This window comes from Ylistrum balloti, unplaced genomic scaffold, assembly GCF_031769215.1.
Source record: "Ylistrum balloti isolate Yb309-2 unplaced genomic scaffold, AGI_CSIRO_Ybal_v1 Utg370468, whole genome shotgun sequence".
Lineage (NCBI taxonomy): Eukaryota > Metazoa > Mollusca > Bivalvia > Pectinida > Pectinidae > Ylistrum > Ylistrum balloti.
Window position 1 is genome coordinate 157,344 of NW_026782308.1, and position 13,772 is coordinate 171,115.

The 13,772-nt window shown below is 34.8% G+C and overlaps 1 protein-coding gene across 1 annotated transcript in view; it reads left to right on the plus strand.

Moving 5' to 3' along the window:
• The window catches only part of LOC132555277 (ATPase MORC2-like), a 71,280-nt gene that overhangs the window by 12,948 nt on the left and 44,560 nt on the right, over positions 1 to 13,772 (plus strand). Inside the window, exons 5-19 of the mRNA XM_060219631.1 lie at positions 847 to 937; positions 2,323 to 2,431; positions 3,191 to 3,253; positions 4,482 to 4,699; positions 5,179 to 5,424; positions 5,895 to 5,940; positions 6,674 to 6,759; positions 7,205 to 7,345; positions 8,846 to 9,000; positions 10,243 to 10,267; positions 10,984 to 11,087; positions 11,209 to 11,314; positions 11,482 to 11,575; positions 12,662 to 12,700; positions 13,151 to 13,327. Of these exons, the coding sequence (XP_060075614.1) occupies positions 847 to 937; positions 2,323 to 2,431; positions 3,191 to 3,253; positions 4,482 to 4,699; positions 5,179 to 5,424; positions 5,895 to 5,940; positions 6,674 to 6,759; positions 7,205 to 7,345; positions 8,846 to 9,000; positions 10,243 to 10,267; positions 10,984 to 11,087; positions 11,209 to 11,314; positions 11,482 to 11,575; positions 12,662 to 12,700; positions 13,151 to 13,327 (1,700 nt within the window). The remainder of the gene's footprint in view (positions 1 to 846; positions 938 to 2,322; positions 2,432 to 3,190; positions 3,254 to 4,481; positions 4,700 to 5,178; positions 5,425 to 5,894; positions 5,941 to 6,673; positions 6,760 to 7,204; positions 7,346 to 8,845; positions 9,001 to 10,242; positions 10,268 to 10,983; positions 11,088 to 11,208; positions 11,315 to 11,481; positions 11,576 to 12,661; positions 12,701 to 13,150; positions 13,328 to 13,772) is intronic.

Consider the following 13,772-nt stretch of genomic DNA (forward strand, 5'->3'; position numbering starts at 1 on the left):
AAAAATCTAAAAAAAACTTGAGCTGGCTATACAAAATAACTGGCTTTAGCTGAGTGTAATTAGAAGTTGCATGAAACAGCAAAATGTATAGAAATGCAGATAAAACATTGACTTTCCATGCTTAGCCATTCTCGATCCTCCAGGGGTTACCTCCACTTTTGCTCTCTGCACCCCTGGAACATGTCATAGCAAAATAGGCACAAGCAAAGTTATTTGGTTGGTTCCAGGAGAAATAAAATTTACCAATCACATGCAGATATGCTGCTTTTGAAGATTACAAAGGAACGACACCCAACTTCAAAGCCATTACAATATACTGTTATGTTATCTTGAGGTTTTCCAAAGAGATACATCAAGTAATCAAACTGGTCTCTTCATCTTATCCACAATGTATTGCACACAGAATGAAATTGAAGAGAGTGGAATTTACTGGAGTATCAAGGATGATGCTTAGCAGACACAGTGTTATGTTTTTCAGTCATTTGATTTGGATGGTCAATCATGTTTATTTCATTCTCATCTGAAATGAACAATCCATACACTTTTTATCCCACCATCAGATGGTGGGCTATTCAAATCGGTTGATGTCTATGGTCAGTCGTTCATTGTCGGTCCGTAATTCTTGTTACTTTCATTTTTTGAAAAGTGATTTTGGGACTAAACCAAATGAATAACAGGTGGTCAGCTTGAATTTTGATAATGGGAGATTGGTATTGCTATTCCTTGAGAAGAACTGCATGGATCTTTCTCATATTTGATATGACCGTATTATATGAGACTTGCCAATAGTATATAGTTAGTTGGTGTGTATATTTAGTTGGTCATATTGCGTTGATTTTTTTTCAGATGACACTGCAGATATTGTAACATTTGGGCGTTCCACAAAGAGATCACTGGATAGTCCACTCATTGGGATGTACGGAAATGGTCTTAAATCGTAAGTACTCTATCTACAATGGTCTGCAGGTATAACTACAGTAACGACAATGACATGAAACTGTTAGGACATGTGTTGTACAGCAAGGGTCTGAAACTGTGAATACTAATACAGTGGCCTGAAATATTATAATTACTATAATGACAGCAGCCAATTATCCTAAATACTTAATCATTGGTCTTAAAGTCTTAAGGGCAGGTAAGTAAGTGTTTTAGCTGCTAAGGACTGGTAAGGCAGTGGTCTTAATCTCTATAAGGACTGGTAAGGCAGTGGTCTTAATCTCTAAAAGGACTGGTAAGGCAGTGGTCTTAATCTCTATAAGGACTGGAATGGCAGTGATCTTAATCTCCATAAGGACTGGTAAGGCAGTGGTCTTAATCTCTATAAGGACTGGTAAGGCAGTGGTCTTAATCTCTAAAAGGACTGGTAAGGCATTGGTCTTAATCTCTATAAGGACTGGTAAGGCAGTGGTCTTTAACTCTAAGGGCAGGTAAGGCAGTGTTCTTTAACTCTATGGACTGGTAAGGCAGTGGTCATCAAATCTAAGGACTGGTAAGGCAGTGGTCTTTAACTCTAAGGACAGGTAAGACAGTGGTCTTTAACTCTATGGACTGGTAAGGCAGTGGTCATCAAATCTAAGGACTGGTAAGGCAGTGGTCTTTAACTCTAAGGACAGGTAAGACAGTGGTCTTTAACTCTATGGACTGGTAAGACAGTGGTCTTTAACTCTAAGGACTGGTAAGACAGTGGTCTTTAACTCTATGGACTGGTAAGACAGTGGTCTTTAACTCTATGGACTGGTAAGACAGTGGTCTTGAACTCTAAGGGCTGGTAAGGCAGTGGTCTTTAACTCTAAGGACTGGTAAGGCAGTGGTCTTTAACTCTAAGGGCTGGTAAGGCAGTGGTCTTTAACTCTAAGGACTGGTAAGGCAGTGGTCTTTAACTCTAAGGGCTGGTAAGGCAGTGGTCTTTAACTCTAAGGTCTGGTAAGACAGTGATCTTAATCTCCATAAGGACTGGTAAGGCAGTGGTCTTAATCTCTATAAGGACTGGTAAGGCAGTGATCTTAATCTCTAAAAGGACTGGTAAGGCAGTGGTCTTAATCTCTATAAGGACTGGTAAGGCAGTGGTCTTAATCTCTGAAAGGACTGGTAAGGCAGTGGTCTTAATCTCTAAAAGGACTGGTAAAGCAGTGGTCTTAATCTCTAAAAGGACTGGTAAGGCAGTGGTCTTTAATTCTATGGGCTGGTAAGGCAATGGTCTTTAACTCTAAGGGCTGGTAAGGCAGTGGTCTTCAGTTGAACTCTTGGACTCTTTTGTATGGTACTGCTAGATATTGTCTGATATGATAAAAATGATTGAAATTTAGATGTTTGTATTTGTAGTGGATCCATGAGGATTGGCAATGACTTAATGTTATTTACCAAAAAGGGGGTCACCATGTCCTGTCTGTTCCTGTCGAGGACTTTCCACGAGGAAGAGGGCATAGATGAAGTAAGTCATTCTGTATACACTGAAACCTGCTTAATATCCTGTTCCATTTATCAGGGGGGAAATGTGATAATAAGTAAAATGTAACATTAACATTTGACATGTTTTTATGTTTTTCTGGATATCTAAACCCGAAAGTAATTTTCTGATCTGTAAAAACTTATTTTTAACAGAAATTGTTCGAAAAGAAGAAATTGTAATTCGATTTGTTTTTCCCTTAAAAACAGTGATTTTCCTTAACTTTTGTTTGTTTATTCTTTGAAATATCAAAATCGTTATCATAAATTATTGTGAACCATCATATGTCATATTTACAGTTTACTAGTGACACTACCATGTAATCAGCTGATGTTTTGATGTATAATTCATTCATTTATTACTGTATAGGCTTCAAAATTGGGCATGATCGCAAAGTTGATATCGAATTGTCTGAGATAAATGGTTACAATATCAGCAAAGACGTAAGTGACCCTGTGAAGTTTTTCGGTTGCATCATGACAAGTTCCAAATGACAGAGGATTTATAATTCATTTTAACAGTTGGAATGCACTAACCAATTTAGAAAAAAAAACGCACTAGACTACATTGAACCTAACTGGACTTGACAGGTCAATCCTAGTGTTCGAGAGTCACAAAGTTTGGTAAGTTGGACAGTCGGCAAGTGACAATTCAGAGGTGACATATGACCCTTCAGGCATTAAGTTCCTGTAGTGTCCAACAGTTTGTGTATTATATAAATCTGTTCTTATTTTATTGCTGTAGGTTATTGTGCCTCTCCCATCATTTGATGTTAATACAAGGAATGCCACAACCCCAGGACCAAAGGTATATATTTACATTTGCATGACAATACAATGATAAAAACTAGCTGGAGAGAAGTGTGATTTATGGTATGATAAACGACATCAAGCACAGCATCATTACATTGGGCATCGAAAGGAAGGCAGCTCACTGTTAAGTGTTCAAGGAGATGGATTACACTGTCAATTAATGATTTATTAAATTGGTAATTTTGGTAGGATTTTTAAAGGCAAGTTCAGAATATCAATCCCTAAATTTGAACGAGTTGCACAGAAAAGCCATTAGTGTAGAACATTTATAGAACACATAAATGCTATATTAAGACAGTTGATTTCTTGCTGTAAACAGAGATGTCCTGCTTAAATATTTTCATATGATGAAGTCAAAGTTTCAAAAAAGTATTTAAGCTATATCTTTTGTTGATAATTTTTCTTGATCCAAATAGATGTAGTTTCATACAGAATAGTATTGCCACAGTAATGATGATAAAATCAATTTCATTTTCGTGCTGAAATACATTTTATAATGTAGACATATATTGCCTGACTGGAAAGGCTTTTACCATCAATTCTAGGAAGTGTGACATGACAAAATGTAATTATAGAGCAGGAAGTATACCATATTCGAGGTATTGAAGACAGGAAGGGCCATACGGTAGATAGTGTAATGTGATGTCAAAAATAAATACAAAGATTGTGTCAAAGGACAAATCATTGTAATAAAAAAAACTATTGTCTTAGTATAGGGGATATTTGAAATAAAGCAAGTCGTTAGTGCTCAAATCAGAGGTGTTACAGATACCATGGTGAATTTGGGTTAACACTTTTATTGTTACCTGATGTAATTAAAACGTCAGATTTTTACTGCATGTGAGTTATATTTGATTTTCAGAATTGTTTTATCTTTAACTGATGTTCAAGTGTTTGACATGCCATAAGTGCCAGTAGCATTTAAGTATTATTATCTCTATACATGTAAGTGATGGGATGATTGTAATAATGTACATTTATTGGAATCAATTTTTGGATTAATTACTGAAGTATTTGCTGCCTTCATTTGTAAGAGAAGTTTTTTTTCAGTTTTAGAGAGAACTAGGTAATTGTAGATGGGGGAGGGTGGGGAGATATCAATAATATTAGTTATTTGAAGTAATATTCTGTATTAATGTGTTTATCTTTTGATCGATAGAAATTCCAGATTTTTTTTCTTGGAAACATAGATTTTAGATATTGTTTTTATTGGTAATTTTCAGCATGACATGGAGATGGAACTCATACTTAAGTACTCGCCATTCACAACAGAGGAGGAATTCTTTGCTCAGTTTGATAAAATTGAGGGCAGCTCTGGAACGCTTGTGATTGTGTATAATATGAAATTGTTAGACAATGGTGAACCTGAGTTAGATATAACTACAGACAATGAGGATATCCTCTTGGCTAACCCAACGCAGGACTTCGATTCCGATGAAGGGTAAGCAAGCTACACATTCTCTGTTGAAAGACAATTTGGTTACTCTTTCCATATTTAGGACCTTAATTTCAAATTTTAAGAAAATGGCAAAATGTTAGAATTATTTTGAGATATAAGAAATTATTTGAGAGATGAGAAAAACAAATTGGAACATTTGATATCATTTTAATGATCTCTGAAAACTTCTGGTTTTATATTAAAAAATTCTATATGCACTTAATATCCTGATTTTAATCTAAAATCCATTTCAGTTTGGTTTATCAATTCTAATTGTAAACATTGACTGTCCTTGCTTTTCTTATTGATGATCTCTATGAGGGATCTTTTTTTTTGAATTTTTTTAATTCCCAGGCTCTTTGAGTAGTTTTTATATTGAATAAACATGAAACATGTATGTAGATTTTGTCTGTGTACAGTAATCTAGGTACTAAGGCTTTTGTTTATTTATCAGGTATTTAAATCATTGTGTTTATTTTCAGGTTGATGCCAGAGAGGAAATCCTTTAGAGCATATGCTTCTATTTTATATGTGGACCCAAGAATGAAAATTTATATTCAGGGTAAAAAAGTGCGGACTAAAAAGCTAATGTGTAGTCTCTACAAACCTAAGTTATACAAATATTCATCAAATCGCTTCAAGACGCGGTCAGAAAATGAAGTGCAGCGCGCTAAGGAGGAAGCTAAACAAGCAGAACATAAAGTGAAGGAACTTGAGAGTAAAGCTAAGTGAGTTGTTGGTATATTCTGAGATGTGGAATTCACTGATGGAATTTAAGTTTACTAATTCAGCCATAACTGTGTGAAATAAATCCATTTTTTACAGGCATTACGGAATGTTTTTGATTTACCTAACTGAAATTGATGATTTTTTATTTAACAAGACATCCTGTCAGGATTTGTAGGGATGCATGGTTATCCCCAGTCTTTTGATGACATTTAACAATATGGAAATACAGATGATGCCTCGTGAATATTTAAATCAGGGATATGTTATTACAGAAATCTTTCTCAGAAATAATTGGTTGATTCACTTTTCAAAAACGTATACATTCACCGTAAATGATTTATACTTAAGGTTGATTATACTGCTCTTGTATAAAATATGTCTTTAACTTTGAAAATTTCTGTTTCACAATTGTATACCACAATGACGTTAAAATTTTGATAAATGTTTTTCTTGGTTTATTTCTTTTCAGACATTTAGAGAATAAACAAAGTGGGTCTATATCAAAAGATCAAAGAGTAAGTGTAAATATAGGAAAATATCAACATGGTGAATTCAGCTGATAAACATTTCACAATCATATTTACGTTCAACTGGCGCACAAAGTTATGTGAATATTGAACTGTATTAATTTACATGAAAAATATTAGGTCAGATTGTAATGATGACGGTATTTGAACACCAGAACTCAACGAAGTAATATTACGGAAATAGGAAAGAGCTGCAATTCCTGAGGCCAGGTAAACACAGAATGCTGACATAGCCTCAGGAGTTGCGGCTCTTTCATATTTCTCGATGTCTATCTACTTTTGAAGAGCACCTTGTATACCGCTTGGTATCCTCCTGAGACCTAGAGAATGAACTTTGGCTTGTGTATTCGAACTGGACGTTGGTTCTTAGGGTTTTCATAACTGTTTTTTATGAAAGTAAATATTTGTTGGATGTGTGACAACCGACTAATATGTTTTGAAGAATGTTGATCATTACATGTTTTCTCTGCCATTATATCCTTTGTGCATTTACATATTTGCTGCAAACATGAATAACTAAATGTAACTTGTTTACAGTTGTTTTGCAATTAAGGAAGTTATTTCATAACACACTAACCACAGTTTTCCCCCCAAGTTCAGAGTGTAAGATTTGTTATTATTATTATTATGTATTAAATAGCACAATTTTCTGGTGAACATATTTAAATTTGGTAAATACGTTATTTGATTTACAATTACATTGGATTCTTTGTGGTTACAGACAGAACTTCGGAAGGCACAGCAGCAGGCAGCAGAATACAGACGAATAGCAGAATACAAGAAACAAGTGGCCGATCGGAAGGCAAAGTAGGTATAGATAGTAGTGTACAGCTAGGTAAAACTGATGTGTCATGAGTAGCTAATTTTCATCAATTACCTGAAATCTCAAAAGAAGATATAAAATTTAATCATTTTCAGAATATGTCGATCTCAATTGCTAATGGTTGGTTAAAATGCTCATGTATCTTTGAAAAAGTACAAATAATGGACTGTTGTAAAGTGGGATTCAATTATGCCCCCACCATAAAATTGGTGAGCATTTAGGGTTGCCAATGTCCATTCCATTCCATCTGGCCCCATGGTATTGCATCCTGATTCAATTTAAGCACCTATTAACAGATTTGGGTCAAACTTTAACCCTTCATCCTGATTTTGGATGATGTCATTCATATATACAGCAATAACTTTATTTATTTTTGTTTGTTATAAATTATTGCATACCAGATAATCCCGACAATCAATTTCTTCACAGATCACTTAAGGATCCCAAGATATTGAATTTTGTGTTTGGAATCAATCTTGAAAATCGCAATCATGATGGTATATTTGTGTACAACTGCAGTCGACTTATAAAGATGTATGAGAAAGTTGGACCTCAGACAGATGGGGGAGTGTAAGTATTCTAGGCTGTCTAGTTACATATCTTTAATACCATAGGCTTAATGCAGTCACCTTGACTTGTTAATGATAAGCTCTGCCTCTTAAACATCATAATTCAGAAAATCAATTAGCATTTCTTGGATATATACTGGTGTTACATTTGCATGCACTGCATTGGAACATCCATTTAGATAGTGTATTGTTGCCTTTTTTACTGCATTCCTGATGTCTAAGGGTGACTCATAGTTCAGTTGGTGAAAGCATTGGCTTATGTAACCACTGTTAAAAATCTGATGTGTTATTCCTGATGTCTCAGGGTGACTGATAGCTCAGTTGGTGAGAGTATTGACCAATGTAACCACCGTTAAAAATCTTATGTGTTATCCCTGATGTCTGAGGGTGGTTGTGATAGCTCAGTTAGTGAGATTATTGACCAATGTAACCACCATTAAAAATCTGATGTGTTATTCCTGATGTCTGAGGGTGGTTGTGATAACTCAGTTAGTGAGAGTATTGACCAATGTAACCACCATTAAAAATCTGATGTGTTATTGCTGATGTCTGAGGGTGGTTGTGATAGCTCAGTTGATGAGAGTATTGACCAGTGTAACCACTGTTAAAAATCTATTCCTGATGTCTGAGGGTGGTTGTGATAGCTCAGTTAGTGAGAGTATTGACCAATGTAACCACCGTTAAAAATCTGATGTGTTATCCCTGATGTCTGAGGGTGGTTGTGATAGCTCAGTTAGTGAGAGTATTGACCAATGTAACCACCGTTAAAAATCTGATGTGTTATTCCTGATGTCTGAGGGTGGTTGTGATAGCTCAGTTAGTGAGAGTATTGACCAGTGTAACCACCGTTAAAAATCTGATGTGTTATTCCTGATGTCTGAGGGTGGTTGTGATAGCTCAGTTGGTGAGAGTATTGACCAGTGTAACCACTGTTAAAAATCTGATGTGTTATTCCTGATGTCTGAGGGTGGTTGTGATAGCTCAGTTAGTGAGAGTATTGACCAATGTAACCACCGTTAAAAATCTGATGTGTTATCCCTGATGTCTGAGGGTGGTTGTGATAGCTCAGTTAGTGAGAGTATTGACCAATGTAACCACTGTTAAAAATCTGATGGGTATAATTTAATATATCCTTATTGTGTTGGCTAGTGTTTCTTCGGAAACTGAGAAATGGACCTGTCTGTTCTTACATGGTTGTGCCCTTGGGAAAAACATTTCACCCTGCTCTGGATGGTGTGAAATGGGCCTCCAGTATGTTGTTCAGTAAAAGTAACCAGCACTACTACAAGGATACCCAGTCTCAAAATGACCCAAGAAAAACAAAAAACCACATGAAGAGAGTGTCTGAACACAGACCTCAGATCTTCATCCAAGCCAGTGTAGGCCTGCTTTCTACAACCTTGGCTCTTGGGAAGTGAATGTAACACTTGTCTCTTACAGTGAAGTTGGTAAACTGAATTATGTAGCAATTTAGGTTTTAAAATTTTCTTTTAATTTACAGGTTCTGCAGTGGTGTTGTAGGCGTGGTAGATATTCCTTACTTGGTATTAGAACCTACGCACAACAAACAGGATTTTGCTGATGCCAAGGAATATCGACATATGATGAAGGCGATGGGTGAACATATGACGCAATACTGGAAGGACATTGGAATAGGTGAGTTATTAAAATCAAGCAGAGGATGATTAACTCTGTGAAATATTAAAATTTACAACATAGAAATAAGTTAGAATTTATAGCAGTACTTTTCTTTTATCTCTCTTTTAAATAAAGGGATGCTAATTGTGCTGGTACTGATACTTTTTGTTATTCTTCTAGTTCTTCTCCTAATAGTCTTGTCCATGCTGTGGTCATTAGAGATAATTATCTTCATAAACTTGAAACATACACAACCCAAAGACAGGATAGTGTGCAATGAATTTAGGTCACCATAATAATGTGTTATTTTCCCAGTAATTTTTTTTTTATCCAGACCATAACTTTTAAACCATTAGATTATATGTCATTGTTTTTAGGTCAGAGGTCATGCTGAAAGTCATATTTTTAATATTTTACTGATTTTTATTTTGCTGAAATTCTAGCAAAGAAAGTTGATAAACATCAAGTGAAAAGTCACTAGACTGATAGACATGGTCAAAATATGAAAAAAAACCTTTCTTGTCTAATAAAGGGAGATCAATGTTTTTGTTAAAAAAAAGAGTTTGTAGTTATCCTTGTGCTTTGTAAGCTTTTATAGAATTAATTAATTATACATGTGTCTTTGGTTATGATTTTAACAATCCTAACATTGGTCTTACTTTTCAGGGAGTAGATTTCGATGGTAAGATATAGGCTTACTGAATTCAGAAAACATATGTGTGAAAAGTGTTATATGTATTTGATTTTTGGATCATTTGAAAATATTTTTAAAATGTTTTGGTTTTACCATCAAAATATGGTTACATACATAATTAATGATAGTCGTACATATCTGAAATGGGAGTTGTCTGCCCTTAATCACTAAAATGGTTTTACTTAGAGTGTTCTGTTTTGATCAAGTTGTTTCTGAATTAATAAACCATGACACTGGATTTTTCTTTTCAAATAAATATGTATCTTTTAAAGAGTATTTCCAGAAGTATCTTACTTGAAAGACTAAATGTAAAAAAAGAAAACCGTATTTGATGAAAAAAAAAGTGTTGCTTGATTGTATATTTTCATTTGTATGATTGAGAAATTCAAAAAATTGAAAAATGTTCTACATTCTTAATATGTGATGGATTACAAATTAAACAATGTTCACCAAACATCTTTTGAAAACATGAAAGTGCATATAAGAAGAATGTTTTCAAATGATCCAGCTCAGTTTGCAGTGTTTTGTTCTGTTCACTGATCGTTCTAACCCTTTGTTTTGTATAGCACAACAAGGTGTCACAAAGTTTTGGTAAGTTGTATTACTGGATTAATTCTCTGTCTTCATCATGTTACGTATCGACATGACAATATATTCTAATTATATTCTATTGAAAATTGTCCATAGGATAGACTTTGAACTGTTTAAAATTTAGTCAGATCTTTTTCCTCTGAAAGGAATAGAGCTCAAGTTTACTAGGTTAGTTCATTGACACTTAGGTTTCTGTAGTCTCCTGTATTGACTTTTGGTTGTAGTAGGACTTGAATAAGTAGCATTTTTTTTCTGTGAAAAATCTTGTTACAAGAAATACATATGTATAAGAAACTGACAAGAGTTTAAATAGTAAAGATAAGATAAAACAATTCTAGTGATCTTTATTTTGATTTACAGAAAAGATTTCCATTAAATGTTTAGGATAATATACAACAGGGAGTGGGATGACTGAAACATGTTGCATTCTGGTAACTTGAGACCAACAAGAAATGACTATAAAGATGAAGTAACATCTATACTTGAATATAGAACATTTGTAAAGAATTTCAGTTTGATCTTACCAAGTTGATTTGTCAGCATAATTTTCACTGTTTTTTTCAATGTTCATTATTGCCTAGTTGATTTGTTAAGTTGCTCTATTTAAAAATTATGTTTTAAATGTGTTAAATTTCTTTGGTAAAAGGTAATGTACTGTATTGAATGTGTTAATTTGCTTTGTTGATAAGTTATGTGCTTTTTTTTTCTCCACACAGGGAGAACTTTGGCTACATCAGTCAAAGATGGAAGGATCCTCCCTCTGAAGACAACAAATACGCAAGGAAAAGAGCCATGCAGATCAATGTAACATTACAGTGTGGTAGGTTATTGTCTTACACAAGAAAAAAGTCTATGATCAGATAGAACAGCTATATGATAGTGGGATTACTTCCTAGCATGGGCTTATTGTCGTGTATATCAGAGATGTGTTTGTGTTGTAGATTTGTGTCTGAAGTGGCGAACATTACCATTCTCCTCTAACAACATCGGAAAAGACTTCCCTGATGATTGGGTGTGTGCTATTAACCCAGATGTTGCACATAACAGGTATAGTACAAAAATGATAATTTTAGACTCGGCCAAAAACCACCACAATAATTTCAAGGCAGACTTTGTCCAGTAAAAAGTATTAGCTTTCCATTAGGCTTGGAGAGGTACATTTGTTGTATTCTTCCTTTGAAATACAGATTTTAAATGTTTTGTTGATCTTACAGATGTTCATCAGCAGAACAGAAAATGAATATTGCTGAAGGAGTGTTCAAGAAAGCTATCAAATCTCAAGACCAGAAACAAAAAGATATAGAGGAGGTAAAAGGATCAGTCATTGTTTATCTCTTGTAATGATTGTACTCTATAAATATTATTTTTCATGGGTTTATTTCTGTTATTCTCAAGGATGAATGAAATTATAGAAATGAATAGTTCTATAATAGAATCAGTGGAGAAAGCTATAGTCTGAACCAGTGGTTCCATGAACACACTATCCCTTTTGATTTAACCTTTTGTTAAAACCAAGAAAATTTGACCCACAAGTAAAAAAAACAATGCTTCCACCATGCATACGACTTCTAAGCATAGAAGGACAAGGTTGGCATCAAGGTTATCCCCCTTGCCTAGTCCCTGCTGCCTCTATTGACATAGTGTCTGTATTAGAACATAACAACATAGGTAATTTCTCTCCTATTACTGTCCATATAACTGCTAAGCATACAAGGACAAATATCTACTTAGTGCCATGGTTGGCCTATAGGTGATCCCCTGTCTCTATGAATTCAATCCCTGCTGCCTCAAGTGACGTAGTGTCTGTATTAGACAACAGCACTGATCCCTATCCTATTACTATCCATACAACAGACAAATTCTAATATAGTGCTAGGATTGGTCTCAAGGTCAGCCCCTGCCCCTGCCCCTGCCCCGTAGAAATTCAGTCTTTGTTGCCTGTAGGGATTTAGTTTCTGCTTTCGCTAGTGATTTAGTCTGTACTGTCCCTGGAGATTTAATATCTGCTGCCTCTTAGTGTTTGTGTCAGAACAGGACAAGAACGGAAGTCATCGTCCTATATTTATGCATTGCTGTGCAGGATGAGATAAATGAAATGTAAAAAAAAGTACTCTACACAAAGTCATGCTGTGAAGTTGTATAGCATAAATGATGATAATGTCTCTTCTTAATTTAATTATTCTAAAAATTTCTGACAGATTTGAAATAATGTAAACGAGGAAACTACCGTAAAAACCCACGTAATGTCCGCATCTGTGTAATGTCCGCACCCCTTTTTTGACACAAAAATCTGGGGAAAAAACCCACCTTCCATGTAATGTCCACGGGTAATAAAAAGATCATGCTCCCTTTATTGATTCCATGAACTGTAATTGGTTTTGGTTTGTTTTTCAGGCTATCAAGAAAAAATCAAAAGAACTTGAGAAAATGCAGGTAGGTTGATTTTACATGAGAAAATGCAGGTGGGTTGGTTTTACATGAGAAAATGCAGGTAGGTTGATTTTACATGAGAAAATGCAGGTGGGTTGGTTTTACATCTAACATGAGAAAATGTAGGTAGGTTGATTTTACATGAGAAAATGCAGGTGGGTTGGTTTTACATGAGAAAATGCAGGTAGGTTGATTTTACATGAGAAAATGCAGGTGGGTTGGTTTTACATGAGAAAATGCAGGTGGGTTGGTTTTACATGAGAAAATGTAGGTAGGTTGATTTTACATGAGAAAATGCAGGCAGGTTGATTGTACTTGAGAAAATGCAGGTAGGTTGGTTTTACTTATATTATTTGATACCTACTTATTTCCAGAAAAACATTTCAACAAGTCTAGAAATAAGCTATTTGATTGATACCAGTAACATTATTGTGTGTGTACTTCATTCTATAGAAACATAAACCGGTGATGTCATCAAGGCAACTAGCAGAAATGGATAGAAAAAGGAAAGAAGAGGAAGACAGGAAACGGCGTGAGGAAGAGAGAAAGAGGAAAGAAGAGGAAAGAGAAAGACAGGAGGAAGAAAGACTGGCACAGCTTAAGGCAGTTAGAGAGGCAGCAGCCAGAAAGGTACATATTGTGATATTAAAAGGATCAGCAATTACATGTCCTTTCAAAATTATCAGGATTAAGTTTTACAGGTTTTTATTATTTTTTTTTTTAGATTATCAGGATTAAAAAAATTGTGAGAATGTAAGACTGAATCAACTTTAAATGTTGTAAAATTTCAGGATGAGTTTTCATGGATATATCTTCAGTTTGATTGTGAAACTTTTCCCCTGTCTCCTTGTGACTGATATATATCTGTCATACCCTGGACTTACTGATTTACAGTTACCTGTACAAACTACTTTAGCACAACCATCTGTCTGCTATCACATACATATGTAAAGATTGGATAAGTTCAATTTACATAGGAATATTATGTTAAATTTGGCTGCTGTTTGTTGTGAGTTATGGTCTTTTGTTCAACATGCATCCTTTTGTTGAGTACATATTTATGCTGTATATGTTC